Source organism: Andrena cerasifolii, chromosome 11 (genome assembly GCF_050908995.1).
Source record: "Andrena cerasifolii isolate SP2316 chromosome 11, iyAndCera1_principal, whole genome shotgun sequence".
In the NCBI taxonomy this organism is placed as follows: Eukaryota; Metazoa; Arthropoda; class Insecta; order Hymenoptera; family Andrenidae; genus Andrena; species Andrena cerasifolii.
The window spans coordinates 1127037-1149778 of NC_135128.1; the positions used below are offsets into that span (position 1 = coordinate 1127037).

Consider the following 22742-nt stretch of genomic DNA (forward strand, 5'->3'; position numbering starts at 1 on the left):
CTTGCAAATTTACTGATTTTCACTGCAAGAAACCCCTCTGGAATGGCAAAAACCGGGGGCGGTCTTACTGGCGCCACGGGTGGCACTGCCTGTTGAAATGGATACTTACCTGCCAAAGGTCTACGCCAGAAATGGCAGGCCCAAAGGCTGGACAATTCTTTTCCGTCGGAAATGCTACTTAGGTAGGTACATCTGCGGTATCGAGAAGCGCATCGTTACTTTTATTTCGCACTTGCTTCTACGCTCGGATGGCCGGTTCTTTTGGGAGGGGTGCAAGTTGGATTGGTTAGGTTAGGAGGAGTGAAAGTTGCTAGACTAAATTTCAACCATAGGGAGCAGATTGTATCAGAACCAATCGGATTTGCATCCCTCACAAACGGCTGCTCTCTTGAAGAGGCCCTCGTCACAGCAATACCCTCCTAACTTAACCAATCCAACTTGCATCCCTCCCAAAAGAACCGGCCATCCGAGCGTAGAAGCAAGTGCGAAATAAAAGTAACGATGCGCTTCTCGACACCGCAGATGTACCTACCTAAGTAGCATTTCTGACGGAAAAGAATTGTCCAGCCTTTGGGCCTGCCATTTCTGGCGTAGACCTTTGGCAGGTAAGCATCCATTTCAACAGGCAGTGCCACCCGTGGCGCCAGTAAGACCGCCCCCGGTTTTTGCCATTCCAGAGGGGTTTCTTGCAGTGAAAATCAGTAAATTTGCAAGCGCAATATCTTAAAAACCAGTGGAAATAAAGTGTATACATTAAAGCTTATTGAATTTGTCTTGGAACGCACTATCAACTCAGGTCTTCAAAAAAAAATAATTCCATTTGAAAAACCGAACTTGACCATCGTATCTTTTAAAATAATAATCGAAAACAAAATTCGTTCGCGCTAATAAATGGGCCCCCTCGAACCATGCAATTTCCTATTTTTTTTATATTTTTATCGACAATACATTAAGAGATATCGCGCTGTCCACTCCTTAGTGGGACACCCTGTATATAAATTCCGCGCGCCACCAACAGTCAACAGCCGCGTATAATGCGCTATTTAGCAGTTTTAGCACTCGCGTTCTCTCTCTATCTTTCATTATTGCTATCCTCTTTCACGCTCAGCGAGGCATTGATGCTAGACGCAGCTCTCGTGCCGTATTCCTTCAAGACTTTTCGATAGAAAGATATGTGGCAACAGCGCGGCAGAGACAGAGAGAACAGAAGATGTGGCAACTATGCGAAAAAAAAATTGTCTACACAGAGTACCAGGAGATGTCACCTCTGTACAACTTCTTTTTATCGACCGCAGTAGTTTCATTAGGGTCCGTGTGTTTACAAGGGACGCTTCGATCGATTCGGACCATAACAAAAATGAGACGGCAGCCTTAAGGTAAATACATTTACATTACATATTACAATTTTACTATAGTCCAAGTATAAATAGTATATTACCAATTCGCGTATACGTTTCACATATATCTCGTTTCCCAAATTAACGAAATTGATGGCATGACCGGTGAGTCACTGCAAGCGGAATTTTTAAAGTCACAAAACAAACTAACCCAAGTTAAAGAAGGAATTTATTGGTTTTATTATATTAAATAATCAATATTAGGATTATTTCAACGGAACTTTTTTTTACAACTTTGTTGTGAAGTACATACAGGGTGTCCCAAAAATGTCGGAGTTCCTTGAAAGGGGTGACTCACGGGGTGATATGAAACAACTTTTTCCTTAGCGAAAATATTGTCCAAAGCTTCGTTAACGAGATATTAACAAAAAACCCCGACCAATCAGAGCGCGCGCCTTCCGCCCGAGCTCCCGTTGTAGCGTTGGCTACGCAGCAGGCGGCTGCGCTTGTACTACGAAGGTATGAACAAGCAAGTCGGCATGCATCGAAGGAAACCGCGTTACACAGTTTTTTTTTTAAGCAGAATCTTAAATAATAATTGTTTGAAGTGAGAGGACAAGAAATACGAAAATTTCGTTTTCAAATAAGGCATAAATGAAAAGGTATGTAACAAAAAAAGTGTGACAAGTGATCATAATTCGTTATTGAGGTAAAAATCCGTAGTTTAATCACGGCCAACATAACTATATTTAAAAAATAATATTAGGTGTATGAATAAATTCTTTCAAACTGGATTTACATAATCGGTATAAAGCAACCGAATTTCTATCGCAGTGATATACGTAAGCTAGCAGAAAAATGGCAAAAGGTAATTAACAATAATGGAAATTATTTCGATGATTGAGTTGTTTTCATATTTTTTAAATCAAACTGTTATTGAACCCTAAAATCGAACAGAATTTATTTCCACACCTAATAATCACTAATAAATTAAATAACACTCACCCCTACGGGCTTTACTTTCCTTCCTTTCCTTCCTTTTCGGAAACCTGTGTCACTAAGTAGGTCACTGTGCCGATCCTAGTCATCGGTGGACGAAAAGATTTATGGTAGGGTTGCGTCCACTGCTCAGCTGATGGCAGGTATAACACCACCTGAAGGTAAGGATCGCAACGTCAAGTGCGTCCGGGTTAATGTACCGAATATTCGCTTCACTGCACGGCCACTAACACTGATCACTTAATTTACTTTTCATGGAACGTGTTGTTCCTACGTTATAGAATTGGTGGCCCCGGAAGGGGCCGATTACTGTTAGTTGAGCAGTTGCTCGATGTGACGACCCTCAGCGTCTATGCACGCCTTGCGGCATCATTAAATCCGTTAAGAATGATCTTGACGCCAAACGCCGAATCGTATCCTCGCTGGGGGTTTGGATGTGCGGGTATTCCCATGCAAACGCTCGCACTGTAGCACTTGCGTCCCCGTTGCTCCGGGCGTACACCCAGAACATGGCGTAATATTCTTGAGCAGTGAACATTTCTGGGACGAGATTGCTAGCTGACTGACAGGATTTTTTCCAAGCAACTTCCTCTACCCCCAAGGTAGCTTCTCTCGTTCCATTATGAGTTAACCCCCACCAGGACAAGAGGCTTTAGGTAAAAAGAAGCCATCACATTTTCGAAACACACGTTCTTTGCAGATGTGCAACGAGCGACCCATCCTACACTTTCACCTAAGTCGACGCTCCGTCCTTCTAATGCCAATGTACCCGTTGCATCTAGATAGACAGCAGACGCCACGTGTTTCGGTTCAAAAGGGCCCGAAGAGAAGAGAAACAGAGAGTCTTCGAGTTGCTATAAAGAAGAAAAGGCATACCAATCCCCGTTTCCGTTTTCCAATACCCTGAGTTCACGTCAGCTACGAGGCGGAACCAGCTAAGCCATAAATTACCCAAAACAAATCGTTCCCTACCGCCGACTCGCGGGACAATACGGTCATAAACCGCGACCCTGGCGAAATGCTTTGGCCCATCAGCCTGATTAATTTTAAATACATCTCGCGGAGAGACACAGGAAGAAAGGGGGTAACTCGCTGACTGCGCGTAGTCCCACCTGCTTCGTCCTTCCTTCCAATTAAAGGCAGGACCCTTATCTCTCGAGTATAACCACGCGCTCGAATTTCAAAACAAAAGCACGCGTCCAATTGGTCCTAATTTAACCAATCTGCCCTGCATCCCTCTGAAGCAGCCACTGTCGTGAAGAGGCCCTCTTCACAGCAATATCTCCTCCCCGAAGCCCACCTTCTTCGCACGGAATACGTCGACGCGTGCTTTTGTTTTCAAATTCAAGCGCGTGTTTATACTGGTGGGCCTTGGGGAGGAGACATGGCTGAGAAGGAGGCCTCTTCAAAACAGTGGCCGTTTAGGAGAGATACAGGGAACACTGGTTAGGTTACGACCAATCGGAATTCATGCCCACCTTTTCTCGCACGGAATACGTCAACGCGTGCTTTTGTTTTGTAATTCTAGCGCGTGCTTATACTCGAGAGATAAGGGATCGGTCTTTAATTTGAAGGAAACACGAAGCAGGCGGGACTACACGCAGTAAACGAGTTACCCTCTTTCTTCCTGTATCTCTCCGCGAGGCGTATTGATGTTGGATATTACTTTTTAATTGCTAGTTCCCAAAAATTAATCAGGCTGGTCGGCCAAAGCATTTTTCGCCACGGTAGCGGTTTATGATTGTATTGTCCTGCGAGTCGGCGGTAGAGAACGATTTGTTTTGGGTAATTTATGGCTTAGCTGGTTCCGCCTCGTAGCTGACTTGAACTCAGGGTATTCGAAAACGGAAACAGGAATGGTATGCCTTTTCTTCTTTATAGCAACTCGAAGACTTTCTGTTTCTCTTGTCTTCGGGCCCTTTCGAACCGAAACACGTGGTGTCTGCTGACTATCTCGAAGCAACGGGTACATTTGCAGTAAAAGGACGGAGCGCGGACTTTTGTGAAAGTGTAGGATGGTTCGTTCGTTGCACTTCTGCAAAGCTCGTGTGTTTCGAAAATGTGCTGGCTTCTTTTTACCTACAGCCTCTTGTTCTGGTGGGAGTTAATCCATAATGGAACGAGAGAAACTACTTGAGGGTGGAGGAAGTTGTTTGGAAAAAATCCTGTCAGTCAGCTAGCAATCTCGTCCCAGAAATGTTCTCCGCTCAAGAATGTTACGCGATGTTCTGGGTCTACGCCCGGAACAACGGGAACGCAAGTGCTACTATGCGAGCGTTTGCACGGGAATACCCGCACATCCAAACCCCAAGCGAGGATACGATTCGGCGTTTGGGGTCAAGATTATTCTCAACGGAGTCAATGATGCCGCAAGGCGTGCATAGACGCTGAGGGTGGTCACATCGAGCAACTGCACAACTAACAGTAATCGGCCCCTTTCAGGGCCACCAAATTTATAACGTAGGAACAACACGTTCCATGAAAAGTAAATTAAGTGATCAGTGTTAGTGGCCGTGCAGTGAAGTGAATATTCGGTACATTAACCCGGATGCACTTGACGTTGCGATCCTTACCTTCGGGTGGTGTTATACCTGCGATCAGCTGAGCAGTGGGCGCAACCCTACCATAAATCTTTTCGTCCACCGATGACCAGGATCGGCACAGTGACCTACTTAGTGACACAGATTTCCGAAAAGGAAGGAAAGGAAGGAAAGGAATGCCCGTAGGGGTGAGTGTTATTTAATTTATTAGTGATTATTAGGTGTAGAAATAAATTCTTTTCGATTTTAGGGTTCAATAACAGTTTGATTAAAAAAAAAAAAAATTTAAAACAACTCAATCATCGAAATAATTTCCATTATTGTTAATTACCTTTTGCCATTTTTCTGCTAGCTTACGTATATCACTGCGATAGAAATTCAGTTACTTTATACCGATTATGTAAATCCAGTCTGAAAGAATTTATTCATACACCTAATATTATTTTTTTAAATTTAGTTCTGTTGGCCGTGATTAAACTACGGATTTTTACCTCGATAACGAATTATGATCACTTGTCACACTTTTTTTGTTACATTACCTTTTCGTTTATGCCTTATTTGAAAACGAAATTTGCGTATTTCTTGTCCTCTCACTTCAAACAATTATTATTTAAGATTCCGCTTTAAAATAAAACTGTGTAACGCGATTTCCTTCGGTGCATGCCGACTTGCTTGTTCATACCTTCGTAGTACAAGCGCAGCCGCCTGCCGCGTAGCCAACGCTACAACGGGAGCTCGGGCGGAAGGCGCGCGCTCTGATTGGTCGGGGTTTTTTGTTAATATCTCGTTAACGAAGCTTCGGACAATATTTTCGCTAAGGAAAAAGTTGTTTCAAATCACCCCCTGAGTCACCCCTTTCAAGGAACTCCGACATTTTTGGGACACCCTGTATATGAAACCATATCAAATTATAAAAAAATTGTAGGAAATAAAACTAACAAGCGTAAATTCTACAATAGATTATTACAACAATGTATAGAAAGTTTAGGAAATACAATTGATACAAACTATTTCAAACTAGTCTATTTGAGTACCAGCCTAGGCTACTCGAGACGCAATACAATGCAATGTGGGTCTGTTTCCCATTATACCTAGTCGCACGCTGAGCATTGCGAATACCGGTCGCTAGACTGCTCCCCAAGGGAGTCTAGCGACCAAATCGCACTGCGACCCATTGCCACACTGGGACAGAATTCCAAGGAATAAGAAAAGAAGGCAGAATTAAAAAAATATGGGAGTATGTATTTTTATGTTACCAGTAAACTACTAATATGAGCACCTAAAAAAGGTAAAAATATCATGACGTTTACTTCTGATCTGTGTGTAAACATGTGTCTGTGTTTGTATGTATTTTTCGTGCAGAGTTTTAAATCTAGTCTTTTAATTATTGGTGATATAAAAGAAAAAAAAATTTGGAACCCCAAATGAATGGTATCGATTGAAAAATTGTCAGCAATCATCGACTTTTTAGTTGCCTTCCGGGAACTTCCGAACAAATTTTTTGTTTGTTTTATAATCAACATAATCTTGTCCTTGCTACTGCGGAAAAAGTATGTACGAATATTTGGCAGTAATGGATTAAATACGTGTATTCAGTGTCGCACAGTGGGGGTGAATCCCAAGAAATAAGGAAAAAATGCAACATCCTGTATTTCGCATTTAAAAATGCCGAATATTATTAAGAAAATTGATACAAAAGGTGTTAATATACAAGTTTGACGTAATTTAAGAAAATAACATCAATTCGTCGTGAATTGACGTCAATAATTCCAATAAAACTAAAAGAATTTGATAAATATGCCATGGAAAGTGCAGTGTTCGTATCGACACGCGCGTGAAGTTCCATGATGTAGAGTGATGAGTGATGCCCTAAACGGATTGTTAGCGGGTACGGTTTACTATAGCTTTATGACACTAGACCTTTGGTCCCCTACACGATATAAAATAATTAGGAAACATCTGCCAAGTAACTTGCAGAACAACGGAACAATTTATAGGCTTAATCCCCAATTGCTACAAGCTAATTCCTCTACGTTCGGCAGGCAATAAACCGTGTTTCGCTACAGTTTAAAAGAATAATAAGTATGATCGGGAACGTTGACCGTGACGAAAATTAATTTTATGGTCCGCACAATTACCAAAAGAAAAAGATGTTATTATGTTAGATCGAAGAATGTTTGCCTGGCAATGGGATAGGAAACGAAATTATTCTGCAGAAAGACCAGTACGCCTCGCGGAGAGCCACAGGAAGAAAAGGGGTGGTCCGCTGACTGCACGTGATGCCGCCTGCTTTGTCCTCCTGACAAATTCGAGACCGATCTCTCTTATCTCTCGAATATAAACACACGTTGGAATATCAAAAGAAAAGCACGCGCTGACGTATTCGGTGCAACAGAACGTGTGCCATAGGGACGAGATATTACGGTGCAGCGGGGGAAAGTTGCCGTTTCAAAGGTAATAATCTCATACCTCGTACCTGCAAGGTTTCTGCTTTCAGTTATTTTATATTTTTCGCTTTATTGTATAAAGAAGAGAAAATGATATGAAAGTAATTGTTGTTTTGATATAATTATGAAACTAACATTTTGGAAACACCGTTCTTTGAGAATTCGCCGGCGGAGGAGGAACCCTCTCCCTGTTGACGAAGTGGGGGAGGAAAATACTTACCACATATTGTTCCAAAATATTAAGCAGGCTGATGTTTCGCCAGGGTCGCGGTTTATGACGATATTGTCTCGCGAGTGGATGCGGCGCGGCGGTTGACAACAGTACCTACGTGCGGGTCCGAAGTCATTATAGATATGTATCATCCACCGACAGAGCAATATAAAGATTAACTTAGGCTAAAGAATGCCTAAAATTCTTAAAGACCCCACCACGTGCTTGATTGCCCGTTAGAAATGTGGCAAACGGATATTGGCGAAACGTTCCTGGGGAAACAGGTATGAAATTACCGATCGTAAACAACGAATGAATTTTCACTTCGCTGTGAAAAATTCATCACGTTGATATGTCAGAGCGTCTTGCCAGGGTCACGGTTTATGACCGTATGATCCCGCGAGCCGGTTGTGGACCACGGTACGTGCCGGTCTCAGTTCCCTACGTAGCACCCGGTGACAGAGCAATCAACGGATTAACTCAGTGCGAAGAAAGTTGAAACCCCTGCAAAAATCGACACGGTGTCGATTGTCCGTGTTCGACATCAGGTACACAAATGCTTCCCGACGAACGCTTCGAAAACAAGCATTAGTCTACCGTAAAAGAATGAAGAAATTCGCTTCGAAAAATTTTAAATCACCCGTTGTAAAAGATAATTGAAATTTCCGCCACGCTCTGAGCCCACTTTTGTCCCACAAGGCGAAACATGCAGAAATATTTGTAAACCTGTATCCATGTTATCTAGAGACGCGGTAGCCCTCGATGCCAAGTACAGTATTTCCTTGTTAGCGGCTCGCTGGTCGGGACCGGCGTTGAGTCGGTATCGTGAACAGAGCCCTAATTCCGAGTGTTCATTTCTCGCTTCTTTCTGGCCGGAGGGGGGAGCAAGATGGAACACTGCGTGCGCGACGAGCGTGCGCGATGATCGCAAGCGCTTACCGTGGGCACGATAACCTCTTCGCAAAATCTTGACGCAGGCCCGTCTCAAATCTTTTTTGCGCTCTAGGCGAACTTGTTAAATTGCGCCCTTTATTATAATACATTTATTTGAGTTTGTTGATGACCTTACTCTGAACTTTTATTCGTAGTTTAAAACAGTTGCTGTACATAGCCAAATAAAGTACATATATAACGCGCCTTAGACTAAATAAATCATTTATACTTTTGAAAAATGAAATTCTAATATTTTCTATTTTATGTACATATTTGTAACAACTATGTCAAATTTCCTAAATGAAAGGAAGGCCAATCTCGACGACCTTCGTACAATTGTATATCAGCAACCAAGCAACAATATGTACATAAAATAGAAAATATTAGAAGTTCATCCCTCCTCCGGCCAGAAAGAAGCGAGAAACGAACACTCGGAATTAGGGCTCTGTTCACGATACCGATTCAACGCCGGTCCCGACCAGCCAGCCGCTAACGAGAAAATACTGTACCACTAAGGGATGTAACAAATATTTTTGCAGATAATTATCAGAATTCGTACCACGCAACGGACGTTGGGTGCGTCGACGAGCAGCTGGTTACGTTTCGCGGCCGTTGAGCTTTCAACGTGTACACATACCCAGCAAACCCAGCAAATACGGAATAAAAATATGGACGCTTTGCGACTCTACGACGTTTTACTGTTGCAATATGGATGTCTACCTGGGGAAACGCGGAAACGGCCCAGAAAAGCAGCAAGGACAACGTGTAGTGAAACAATTAACCGATATATGGAAAAATTCCGAACGGTGTGTTACAATGGACAATTTCTTTACGCATATAACGTTAGCCGAAGAATTATTAGATAATAAAATATTTTTAGTCGGAACCGTTAGAAAAAATAGACACGACTTACCGAAAGTCTTGTAAATATACAAAAGCGGCCTCAATGTTCGTCTCAATTTTTATTTACACCTAAATTAACATTAGTTTCGTATATAATAAAACCACGAAAGTGTGTTGTTTTACTTTCGACATTGCATCATAAAGATGAAATATCGTCAGAAACTGAGAAATTCAAGCCGGAAATAATTAAATACTATAATTCGACAAAAAGTGGTGTAGATGTTCTGGATAAGCTCACCAGAGAATATTCTTTTCGACGGTGTACCCGCCGCTGGCCTTTGTCCCTGTTTTTACATCATCTAGACATTGCTGCATATAACGCTTTCGTTATAGCGCAGACAAAAAATCCGACATGGGAAGCTACGTCTAGAATAAAAGTTATGAGAAAATTATTTTTAGAACAGCTAGCCAAAAATTTAACCGATAAAAACATAGACCGAAGAACCTCGGAATTCGAAAATAATGAATCAGGGCTACATAAGCCTCTGATAAGTGCAATTGAAGCAACGGGGAGGAAAATTGTATAAAAAAAAACCGAAGTTATGAAGGCAAAAGCGTGCTAGATGTTGTTTATGTGTAGAAAGTAATAACAAATATCCAACTGTATGTACTCAGTGTAATAGATATGTATGAACCAATCATTTGAAAGAAACAAGGACAATTATATGTGAAGCCTGTAATGTAAATATCTAATGTTTTGTAATGTAAATGTATAATGTTTTTTAATGTAAACATATAATATATAATCATGTTTCTGTACTCTGTTTCGTTCTTATTGTTAGTTGTAATGCTTGTCTCTACTATGTATTATTTACTCCTATTTTTGTCATTAAATGGATCTTACCTGTGCAAGAGAAATAAATAAATAATAAATATTTCTTTCATAATTCACAAGATTATTCTTTCTTATACGTATAACGCAAATACGAACCTAATCCGAAACGGACTGCTTGAGTCGAGCGACCGTCATTGCGTTAGTAGTAATACATATCGATGAGGGTCTCGACCTCGAGCGACCGTCACTGTGTTAGTAGTAATATCGGTGAGGGTCTCGACTCTCGAGCTCGAGCAGCCGTGACTACCTATGTATTAGTGAAATATCGGTGTGAGTCCAAATTAACTTTGGCATCGGCCTTCGAAGTCTCGTAGTCGGAGGGTTAAAGGTAGGATACATTCTCCAAACGCGGTCTAACAAGTGAGCAGTATAGTAGTTTAATAGTGCAAGGGCTTAAGAAATATACCGCACAACGCTTAACAAAATCTAAAATAGTGAGAATCTAGTGTAAAAACACGTGTTACTAACGCCTCGCTCATAACGGGTGGAGGAATTCAGGAGTGGTGTATAGTGGACCCCGAAATCGCAAATCTCCGAGATCTGAGAGAGTGATGTATTTCTTTGTAATTGAGTTCCATACAATTGAATCTGCACCACTGTTCCAGGCTGCTGAGATCACTCTGCAATACAGTACCTACAGTCATCCTTACATGAAATTTACTATATCGAAATACTCTAGCAATGTTATTGATAAATAGGATAAAGAATAAAGGGCCCAGATGGGTCCCTTGCGGAACACCTGATTTGATGTCGACTAGGTATGAATGCCGACTGACTACACAAACAATCTGTTTACGATCGCGCAGATAGCTCGCAAACCACGAACATTGGATCGCATAAACTTAAAGAAGACATCCTTCGATATAAGAATACTATGAGATACAGAGTCGAGATATGGCCTTCTTGAAATCAGTATATACAGTGTCCACTTGTATGTTGCGGTCAAACCCACTCGATACAAAGCAACAGAAAGCAGAGAGGTTTGTAACAGTAGATAATGCTGGCATAAAATCGCATTGTTTAATACATATCAAACTCGTAACTGAAGGCTTACGGATGTCTATAATTAAGCTCTCGAATAACTTGTATACAACGTCGATAATGCAGATCGGTTTATAGTTCATCACATCAGCCGGATCACCAGATTTAAATATAGGTGTAATTGAACTAGCCTTCTTGGCATTTCGAAATATACCACTGGATAATGAGGCGTTAAAAATGAGGTATAACACCCGTGATAAAATGAAACTGCAAGATTTGAAGAAAATTGGAGGGATCCCGTCAATTCCCAGGCTCTTCAAAGTATGCAGATTATTATGTTTACGGAAAATATCTCCGACATTAATATTAATGCACGGAATGTGATACAGTGGGTAAAGGTGAAATGGGAGGAAACTACCGACTGAGAACCATAAACAGATCCGAAATATGATGCAAACAGATTAGCAATCGATTGGGCATTGTTCGCTCCAACATCCTTTAGATACATATCGCTAGGCAGGTATTGCGTACGTATAGAGTGAAACAATCCTTAACCAAAGCTTTACATTCAGAGCGGAGTCTAGAAGACAAGAGGTAATCCTCGTACAGATTAGAGTGTTTATAAAGAGGGTGTGCACTTTTCTTCTGGCGCACAAGCTTAATAAGCCTAGGCAAAAATCACTTAGGAAATGTAGAACACTGCGCTGTGTTTGGGTATGAAAAGGTCTGCAGCATAAATCAAATGCTAATGAAATACCCGAACTGCGTCATCAGGATTGACATTCGTCAGAATATCGTCCCACATGATGCAGTTAAAGTAGTTGCGCACTCCAGAGTAATTACCCCTCATGAAATCGGATCTGTAAGTTACATTATTAGCTGAAAATGAATACAATTCTGAATACATGTGAAAACTCATGACTAAAGTAACGGTTCATTGGACAAGTCGAAATTGAGGTTCCATATCAAAACTACGCAGTACAATATTACACATGCAATTTAATGCACATCAGGATAGTGCACAGCAAGATTTCACGCACAACCACCTTCTCGTCGCCGTGGATTATTTCACAGCTGGCTGTATTAGTATTGGTTGGGGCTAGATTAGGGCGGGGGGGGGGGGGGCGTAACGCATGGTAACGAACCGATGTGCGTATGTGTAAAACTCGGTAATTCTAATGTTAAGTTATGTTGTAGGGCCTCGCCCTTTTAGACAAGCGTCTTCGCGTCCCTGAGCGAGCGATCCGCCGAGAGCGCCCGATAGCGCCCGACAGCGTCCGAGCGCGTGAGCGAGCCCACACGAACAGCGCGATCCCAATTTTTTCAATTATCATCCGTCGAACGCGTAACACGTGCTTGTTCAACTATTAAAGGAAACCGTTATTAAGAACGCGAATTGTGTTAACAGTGATTAACCATCCACGCTCCCACAATCACGCTCTCTTTTCTGCGACTTTCTCAGTAGTTCTGCGTTACCTTCCTACCACCGCATGGTTGGTAGTTTTACGTTTTACATCGTTAAGTTTGTCCCAAGAAATTCAACGCTGATTACTGTGATAGTTTATTATATCTACAGGAAATAATTTGAAACTCCTACAATGTTTTCTGCGAATATCTCGTAAACCAAAGCCGACCACCAAAAAGTTTAAAGGGAAATTTTCAGAATAATGACTTTGACAACAATAGCGATATTGACCCCATCGCGCGATACTTGTAACCGCAGTCTCATTTTGAACATCCCCAAAGTCACATCGGTTCGCTACCATGCTTTAAGCCGCGTATTCACCTGCGCATTTGCCCCGAATGTGCATTCGGCGCGCACCGATTTTTTGCCCGTTCGGAGCTCAGCGCGCGTTCGGCGCGCATTCGGCGCACGTTCGGGGTTGAGTGAAATTTGCGGCGTCCATTTCATGGTATTGTTCGGACCCCAATGCGCGCTTTGATGGACCGCCAACATGCGGATCGGCCTGAATGCGCGCCGCGCCCCGAACACGCGCCGAATACCGGACGAGCAAAAAATCGGTGCGCGCCGAATGCACATTCGGGGCGAATGCGCAGGTGAATACGCGGCTTTACGCGCAAGCGAGCGGACGCGCGCCCCTCGCCCTAATCTAGCCCCAACCAATACTAATACCATCGGCGGTGAAACAGTCGACGACGACGAGAAGATGGTTGTCCGTGAAATCTTGCTGTGTGCTATCCTGATGTGCACACAAAAAAATGTGCATTAAATTGCATGTGTTTTAAATTGTACGTGCACTATATTCTGTGTTTTAATCGCATGTGTCCTAAATTGTATGTGTCCTAAATTGTATGCGTCCTAAATCGCATGTGCCCTAAATTGTATGTGCACTATAAATCGCATGTGTTCTAAAATGTATGTGCACTATTCTGGTGTGTGCTAAATTGCATGTGTAATATTGTGCTGTGGAGTTTTGATATTGAACCGAAATTGGAACCATTATCATTAGAGAAAAACAAGTGAAGATAAGATCCAGACTGACCGCATACTTGATTTTTCTGGACTAATTAGACTACAAAGACTTAGGTTGTTAACCAAACACTCAAGGGATGCTGCTACATTATGATTACAGCCAGGGTCAACAATTATTGGAGGAAGCACAGGAAACGAAAAATAAAAATTTTAAAAATCCAAGAAAATCAAGATCCCGCAAATCACATTGGATTTATACAAACGAAGACGTCCTGAACAATATTTTAATTTCATTAGACCCTTTAAACTTAATAAAATTATACATGAGCCCATGGATCCGGAAACGATATTGTTACATGAGGAGAACACAAATGAAGGGAGGAGTACAGAAGAATCGATAGATCGGAAACATTTTGAAAATATTTCTGTATGTAACTTTTCTTAATTTATTATCACTACAAGTGCTTATCATTGGCAGTAGTTCAAAATCAATAAAAATGACAAGGAGAAAATAGATTGTTATGTATGTAATATTTATGCCAAGTTTGATAAAAATATGAGAAGTCACGAGAAGTTTGAATGTTCAGCAATTTATACATTCATCCCACTGTCTGTTTTACCTTCCTTTCTCATATTCATATTTACAAAAAATAATAGTTCATCTCCTGAATAATAGTTTTTAATATATTCTACTCGACGCACAGTGGGGTATTTACACCGAAAACCGGATAAACATATTTTAAAATTTGCTCTATTTTCAAAATCCCATAACTTCGCAAAAATTCAGCAAAAGTTGATGAAACGAAAACCGTTTTAAAATTTGGACTTTCTACTGTTCGACTCTTTAAATCAATTTTATTGAAATGGGTGTCCAGAGGGTAAAATCCGCCCTCAAAGAGGAGTGTGCCAAACTGCAAAACTTTGTTAATTTTGTCAAATGCTAAAGAGTGAAAACAATTTTTTTGTAATTTGTATGTACACTATCGGAAAGTATGATAATTTGCATTTAGGATAAGTTAAACCTCATCGTTCATCGAAGTAGGATGTTTTTTAACAAAGATGCAGCCATGTCCAGAAATATCTACGATTCGTCCCACTGTGCGCGACCACTCACCCGAATTCTCCAAGGAATAGTGAGCAGAGAGACGAGCACTTAGCGCAGGGGCCAAAGTGAGTCCATAGTGAAAGATTACTGTAGTTCTACAAAGAGCATTTACCAATTTAAACCAAGTACTCCTGATGCTCTTCTCCAGGTAATTGCTTACAATGTAACAAGTACTAATATTGTAATTTCTAAAGATCGTGAAAAGTATTGGTTGAATAACTTCGTTTCATCTTTACAAATGTTAAAAAAAAATCTATTCAAATGCCAACGAAATGTTTGGGACGTATTAATTTGTATTTGAGCTGCAATAGAATTAGAAGAAAAAAAGTGTAGGTCAACGGAATTTTACCTGAACCCATAACGTTACGAAGCACTAGGCTACCACGCTATTTCCTATGTTTTTGAAGTGTTGTAGAATATGTGTCAAATATTGTTTGATTCTCCACGTCTCTCAGGCACATAGTGAATTGAATTTGTGTCGTAATGATTTGGTTTGGAAATTCCATTTGTTTTAAGAGATTCGGTTATTTATAGTTGCGCGTTATCGGAACTCTACTGTACTGTTGAGCATCATTTATGATAAGTATACTGAATTAAACTTACATTGTAAAGTATGTTTACTAACCGTGTGTTTACGTCGTAAATTGTATACTGCGCTAAATACGAGTATCGGAACAGTTTCTTCACATTATGTACAAGAAGCAAATATTTACGATCCGGTGACAACGAGAACTTGGCAGGATTCAGTCTCCTCTGTGTGCAAAAAAATTCTTAATGCTATGTTATGCTAAAAAACCTAAGTATAAATACACAAATGTTTGCTAATAATTATAATTTTTGTAAACGTATATATTAAAATCATGCACATCTCCGTTGAAGAACTTGTTTCACGTTCTTTTAATTATTGCCAATTATAATATTAAAGTGTACAAACAATTAGCATAAACTTACAAAAGTTTCGTTAGACATTAAACTCCGGGAGGTAAAATTTCCTTGCGAAATAAGCAACAGCGAAATTCCACCCCAAACATCTCGATAGCAAATGTGCTGTTCGCTTGCCCATGATCCGTTGAAAAGAAGCGGGGCTAATTCTCCAGAAAGCACCTGAAAATTGATTCATTTTATGTTAAAACATCTTAGCCACTAACATTTGTAGTGACATACTTGTATTTTGTAGTCCAAGCAGTGTATGAAAGCTTATTACATAACAACACATCCGCGAACTATACAAATAAATTAAAATAGAAAATAAAAATAAAGAATTCGTTTAAAACACTATTAAACAACACTTCTGCTGAATAACAGGTACGAAAATTTGAGATTAATGAGTTTCCTCTATAACGTTGTGACCGTGTCCGATGCGAGGTCGTTGTCGGTGGGATGGAGAAGGGAGATGTTGCCGAATTAGTTGGGTGTCAGGGTCCGTCGAACGAATGAGAGTGGGTTTAAACCTTAATAACGTTGCTTTCTTCCTTATTGTATAAAGTCGATGCACGGGCGTTTGGTGGCGGAACTACAAATGCTCGTCGTAGTGTAACGCCCAAGAAGAGCCATAAAGTATCCTGTCAAGATCTAGGTCACCAACGCACCATAGAGGCAACATGTGCACTTTCAGGAAACCTCAGCGATTAGGAAGAACCACGCACGACGCATGTGTCCTAAACTAGGTCACCCCTCCACTCATGTACTATAAAAGGGCCATGCGCCATCCAATAAAGGTTCAGTCTTGTTTCAACCATATTAGACCTCGTCTCGCTGTTAGTTCTTGTTCCTAACCCTTGCCTCTGCGGAGCTCGTTATTTAGTACTCGAACTTAGCGTCTATAATTATTAACAATACCTATAAGTTTAGCGGAACTTATCATTCCGAACCACTCTGGTATTTCTGCACAAGTCACTGGAGCTCGTTAAATAACAAATAGACTCAATAGTCATACACTGACCTTGGTCTTTGTACCATTATAAACATCCTGACGGTTTCTCCACGTGACAGTAGCGCGTTCGGTGGAAGCGCGGTGGCGGCGCACAGTGGGAGAAAATGACATAGCCGGGAACAAAAATCGATTTCCACGCCAAATCGAAATGAATATCAACGAAACTTGGTACACTGGGGTATTAGGTATCGCTGATTACGAATCCGTTGCACGTTTTTTGAAAAAGAAGATGGCGGATCCAATATGGCCGCCCAAACTCGGCAAAAACTAGTAAAATAGGGATCATACGAAAGAAAAACGTTGTTTCTTGAAATCCTAAAGCTATAACTTTATAGTTTATAAGTCTAGAAAGTTGCATTATACCGTATAGAATGTTATACTAACGAATAGTTGCTAAAAATGGTGGATAACAATAAAAAACCAACATTGATTACTAATTTTATCATTTCCGCGACAAATACTGCAAACGCAACGTCAAGTGCGTCCGGGTTAATGTACCGAATATTCACTTCAGTGCACAGCAACTAACACTCATCATTTAATATACTTTTCATGGAACGTGTTATTCCTACATTATAAAATTGGTGACCCCGAAAGGGGCCGATTACTCTTAGTTGAGCAGTTGCTCGATGTGACCACCCCAGCGTCTATGCACGCCTTGCGGCATCATTGACTCCGTTGAGAATAATCTTGACGCCAAACGCCGAATCGTACCCTCGCTGGGGGTTTGGATGTGCGGGTATTCGCATGCAAATGCTCGCACAGTAGCACTTGCGTTTCCGGTGTTCCCGGCGTATACCCAGAACATCGCGTAATATTCTTGAGCGGTGAACATTTCTGGGACGAGATTGCCAGCTGACTGACAGGATTTTGTCCAAGCAACTTCCTCCACCCTCAAGTAGTTTCTCTCGTTCCATTATGGGTTAACTCCCACCAGACAAAGAGGCTGTAGGTAAAAAGAAGCCAGCACGTTTTCGAAACACACGTGCTTTGCAGAAATGCAACGAACGACCCATCCTACACTTTCACAAAAGCCCGCGCTCCGTCCTTTTACTGCCAATGTACCCGTTTCTTCGAGATAGTCAGCAGACACCACGTGTTTCGGTTCGAAAGGGCCCGAAGAAAAGAGAAACAGAAAGTCTTTGAGTTGCTATAAAGGAGAAAAGGCATACCATTTCTGTTTCCGTTTTCCGATACCCTGAGTTCACGTCTACTACGAGGCGGAACCAGATAAGCCATAAATTACCCAAAGCAAGTCGTTCTCTACCGCCGACTCGCAGGACAATACGGTCATAAACCGCGACCCTGGCGAAATGCTTTGGCCGACCAGCCTGATTAATTTTAAATACGTCTCGCGGAGAGACACAGGAAGAAAGGGGGTAACTCGTTTACTGCGTATAGTCCCGCCTGCTTCGTGTTTCCTTCAAATTAAAGACCGATCCCTTATCTCTCGAGTATACGCACGTGCTAAAATTACCAAACAAACCACGCGTTGACGTATTCCGTGCGAGAGAAGGTGGGCTTCAGGGAGGGGATATTTGCTGCGAAGAGGGCCTCTTCAAAACAGTGGCCGTTTGGGAGGGATGCAGGGAGGATTTTTTTAGGTTACGACCAATCGGACTTCATGCCCACCTTTTCTCGCACGGAATACGTCAACGCGTGCTTTTGTTTTGAAATTCGAGCGCGTGCTTATACTCGAGAGATAAGGGACCTGCCTTTAATTGGAAGGAAGGACGAAGCAGGTGGGACTACACGCAGTAAACGAGTTACCCCCTTTCTTCCTGTGTCTCTCCGCGAGACGTATTTAAAATTAATCAGGCTGATGGGCCAAAGCATTTCGCCAGAGTCGCGGTTTGTGACCGTATTGTCCTGCGAGTCGGCAGTAGAGAACGATTTGTTTTGGGTAATTTATGACTTAGCTGGTTCCGTATCGTAGGTAACGAGAACTCAGGATATTGGAAGACGGAAACAGGGTTGGTATGCCTTTTCTTCTTTATAGGAACTCGAAGACTTTCTGTTTCTCTTCTCTTCGGGCCCTTTTGAACCGAAACACGTGGTGTCTGCTGACTATCTCGAAGGAACGGGTACATTGGCAGTAAAAGGACGGAACGCGGACTTATGAGAAAGTGTAGGATGGGTCGTTCGTTGCACTTCTGCAAAGCACGTGTGTTTCGAAAATGTGCTGGCTTCTTTTTACCTACAGCCTCTTGTTCTGGTGGGAGTTAACCCATAATGGAACGAGAAAAACTACTTGAGGGTAGAGGAAGTTGTTTGGAAAAAATCCTGTCAGTCAGCTAGCAATCTCGTCCCAGGAATGTTCTCCGCTTAAGAATGTTACGCGATGTTCTGGGTGTATGCCCGGAACAACGGGGAAGCAAGTGCTACTGTGCGAGTGTTTGCACGGGAATACCCCCACATCCAAACCCCCCGCGAGGATACGATTCGGCGTTTGGCGTCAAGATCATTCTCAACGGAGTCAATGATGCTGCAAGGCGAGCATAGACGCTGAGGGTGGTCACATCGAGCAACTGCTCAACTAACAGTAATCGGCCCCTTTCGGGGCCACCAATTTTATAACGTAGGAACAATACGTTCCATGAAAAGTAAAATAAGTGATCAGTGATAGTGGCCGTGCAGTGAAGTGAATATTCGGTACATTAACCCGGACGCACTTGACGTTGCGATCCTTCCTTTCGGGTGGTGTCGTATACCTGCGTTCAACTAAGCAGTGGGCGCAATCCTACCATAAATCTTTTCGTCCACCGATGACCAGAATCGGCACAGTGACCTACTTAGTGACACAGGATTCCGAAAAGGAAGGAAAGGAAGGAAAGGAATGCTCGTAGGCGTGAGTGTTATTTAATTTATTAGTGATTATTAGGTGTAGAAATAAATTCTGTTCGATTTTAAGGTTCAATAACAGTTTGATTTAAAAAGTATGAAAACAACTCAACCATCGAAATAATTTCCATTATTGTTAATTACCTTTTGCCATTTTTCTAGTAGCTTACGAATATCACTGCGCTAGAAATTCGGTTGCGTTATACTGATTATGTAAATCCAATCGGAAAGACTTTATTCATACATCTAATATTATTTTTTAATTTAGTTATGTTGGCCGTAATTAAACTACGGATTTTTACCTCAATAACGAATTACGATCATTTGTCGTACATTTTCTGTTACATTACCTTTTCGTTTATGACTTATTTGAAAATGAAATTTACGTATTTCTTGTCCTCTCACTTCAAACAATTATTATTTAAGATTCTGCTTAAAAAAAAACTGTGTAACGCGGTTTCCTTCGATGCATGCCGACTTCCTTGTTCGTACGTTCGTAGTACAAGCGCAGCCGCCTACCGCGTAGCCAAAGCTACCGCGGGAGCTGGGGCGGAAGGCGCGCGCTCTGATTGGTCAGGGGTTTTTGTTAATATCTCGTTAACGAAGCTTTAGACAATATTTTTGCTACGGAAAAAGTTGTTTCAAATCACCCCCTGAGTCACCCCTTTCAAGGAACTCCGACATTTTTGGGACACCCTGTAGGTATCAAAATCAATATTTTCCGCTTTGACATTTCACAAAGCCACACTCTTTGGATGATACGCATGATTATTCCGAGGTATAGATATTTGTACATTATCATCATCATCGAAATCGCCTAAAAACGTTTGTTGCTCATATCGATGCATCCAATATTCCTCATCATCCTCGAAGTAGTCGTGTATTAGATTATCGCATTATGTAAAAACTTTTAAAAATATGTCGCCATCCTGATTAGCTTCCGCCTCATAAAGTTCTGCACATCGAATTGCTTCGGTTTGAACCGCAACATTTCGACAGGCCACATACACTTTCGGGCTGGATGAATGGATAACTGCCGCAGCAGCGGTGATCGTAGCGGTAGCCGGACGTTTCAAATTCATGGGCAATGACATAAGCTGAAACCGATTTTTCTTATAATTCTCAAACTTACTAACACAACGATTCACTAAAATATGATAATGGAAACTTACGGTATTAATCGATTGTATTTCCATGCGTTGAACGATTGATAATATCCTTCAAAAGCAATCTTCTTCAAAGCAATTTCAATTAACACCAAAAATGAAAAAAGTGTTTCACAGAACTGTCAAAGTGACTGCACGTTGACCAAGATTTTAAGACAATTGGTCTCGCTGCATATCCAACCTCCCACATGTGGGCCCATGCCTAAAGTTGCATAGTTTTGCAAAGTAGGATGCCTTTGTTCTTCGCCATCTTCATCACAGGCCACCTGCATTTTCGCTGACCATCCTCACCTTCTATACATATTCGAATTATGCACTAACCATCCTCAGAGTGCACTTATCATGTTCTTCGAATTCTTCTCCCTTCTTCTTTGGACACATCCTTCGACTAGGTCACACCCCTTTTGATCGCGTATCGAACGTGTATTGGACGTCTATTGAACCACTTTCAACGCATAACGTACCACCTTCAACGTATATCGTACCACTCCGAACGTATATCAAACGTGAATTGGACCACTTTCAACGTCTATCGTAACACTCTGAACGTGTATCGAACGTCTATTGAACCACTTTCAACGTCTATCGTACCACTTTCAACGCCTAACGTACCACTCTATTTGTCTATCAAACGTCTATCGTACCACTTTCAACGCCTAACGTACCACTCTGAACGTCTATCAAACGTCTATCGTACGTTTATGGTACCGCTTTGATCATGAATCGTACTACTTCTACATAATAATTACAACTATCGTCTTCATCTAGCGTACATGCAGGAGATTGGTGGTTGAGGAGGGTGAAGAAAAACAGCTATGCATTAAAAATTGATTATATTTTATTTGTGTATTTCCCTCTGGCGTTTAGACCACCAATTGAATATTTTAAATACATTTTGCATGGCACAGTGCTTTGCGTGTCTGCCACATCGTAGAGTATTAACTACATTTAGCTTATTTAGGGATTTGATATCCTCGTAGTCAATGTCCAGCGTCTCGATGATCACGTCCGCTCTCGTATTTTCATCGAGGAAATCCACGAGCCAATCGCGTTTCTGCAGCCCTTTAACGTATACGACATGGGATGTGTCATCTTGCTCGTCGATCGCATCGGCTACAGCTTTCATAATTAGCTGTTTAGCCATACTGTACGGAACGTCTCCATCTTCCCAACGTAGTCCATGATGTTTTGCCACCAACCACCGGATGCTCGATATGTCGGATTTTGTAAGAAGATATTGCGGCATCGAACTCACAAAAGTATAGTGCGAGAGAATTGTTCCCTTTCGTAGGACAGCCACTTCCTTCGCGACAAATATTCCATCGACGATGAACCCTTGCAGGTCAACGAATGTTGGTACGACCATTATCGATACAATTTAGGGGTCCGTTCGCTTCCAAGACAGACTGGAGAATGCGGTCTTTCTCGTAAAGCATCTCGATTTTCACGATGAAATTTTGGCATGGTTTTGGCACAGGAGAGGGCAGGCTAGTAGCGTGGCAATTTAATTGATTTTGCGTACCACGTTTATCAGCGGATTGTATTCTACCACCCGATCGTGCAGAATCAGACAGTAGGCCGTAGTATTTGCAGGCACATTCTCTTTACACTTGAATTCTATGCGCACGTCTACGGTACCATTCTTGATCGATTCATTTTGTCGCGAGCAATCAATCACCACGAGGAGACCAATTTGCAAAAATTCATCCACGTTGAATAATGCATCATTGCTACCATGTCCATAATGCGATTTATGGAATTGCGTATACATGTGATACAAGATGGCATGCTTATTCTTGTTAAAGTCCAAATTCAGGTCATCGTATGGGTAAAATTCCGAGTTGAGAAAAAGTTTTACATTGGTCATTTTGCCGTTGTTGAACCGAGTAACATCTCCAGCTGCGCAGATGCCTTCACGGCCCACGAATGCTTGGTCGTGCTCTGTAAGAAAGGATACTCGTACAGATCCCACGATTGAAAACAAATGCTCAGGTTTTGTCTACTTTCCAGAGCATGTAACAGCGATAGCTTAGTAACATCGTTTAGCGTCACGTGAGGCATCCGCTATTGCACTTTA

The 22742-nt window shown here is 41.7% G+C and overlaps 1 protein-coding gene across 1 annotated transcript in view; it reads right to left on the reverse strand.

The window, feature by feature from the left end:
- The window catches only part of Dpp10 (Dipeptidyl peptidase 10), a 655550-nt gene that overhangs the window by 580111 nt on the left and 52697 nt on the right, over window positions 1-22742 (reverse strand). Inside the window, exons 3-4 of the mRNA XM_076823446.1 lie at window positions 15677-15829; window positions 15351-15478 (exon numbers count right to left, since the gene is read on the reverse strand). Of these exons, the coding sequence (XP_076679561.1) occupies window positions 15351-15478; window positions 15677-15829 (281 nt within the window). The remainder of the gene's footprint in view (window positions 1-15350; window positions 15479-15676; window positions 15830-22742) is intronic.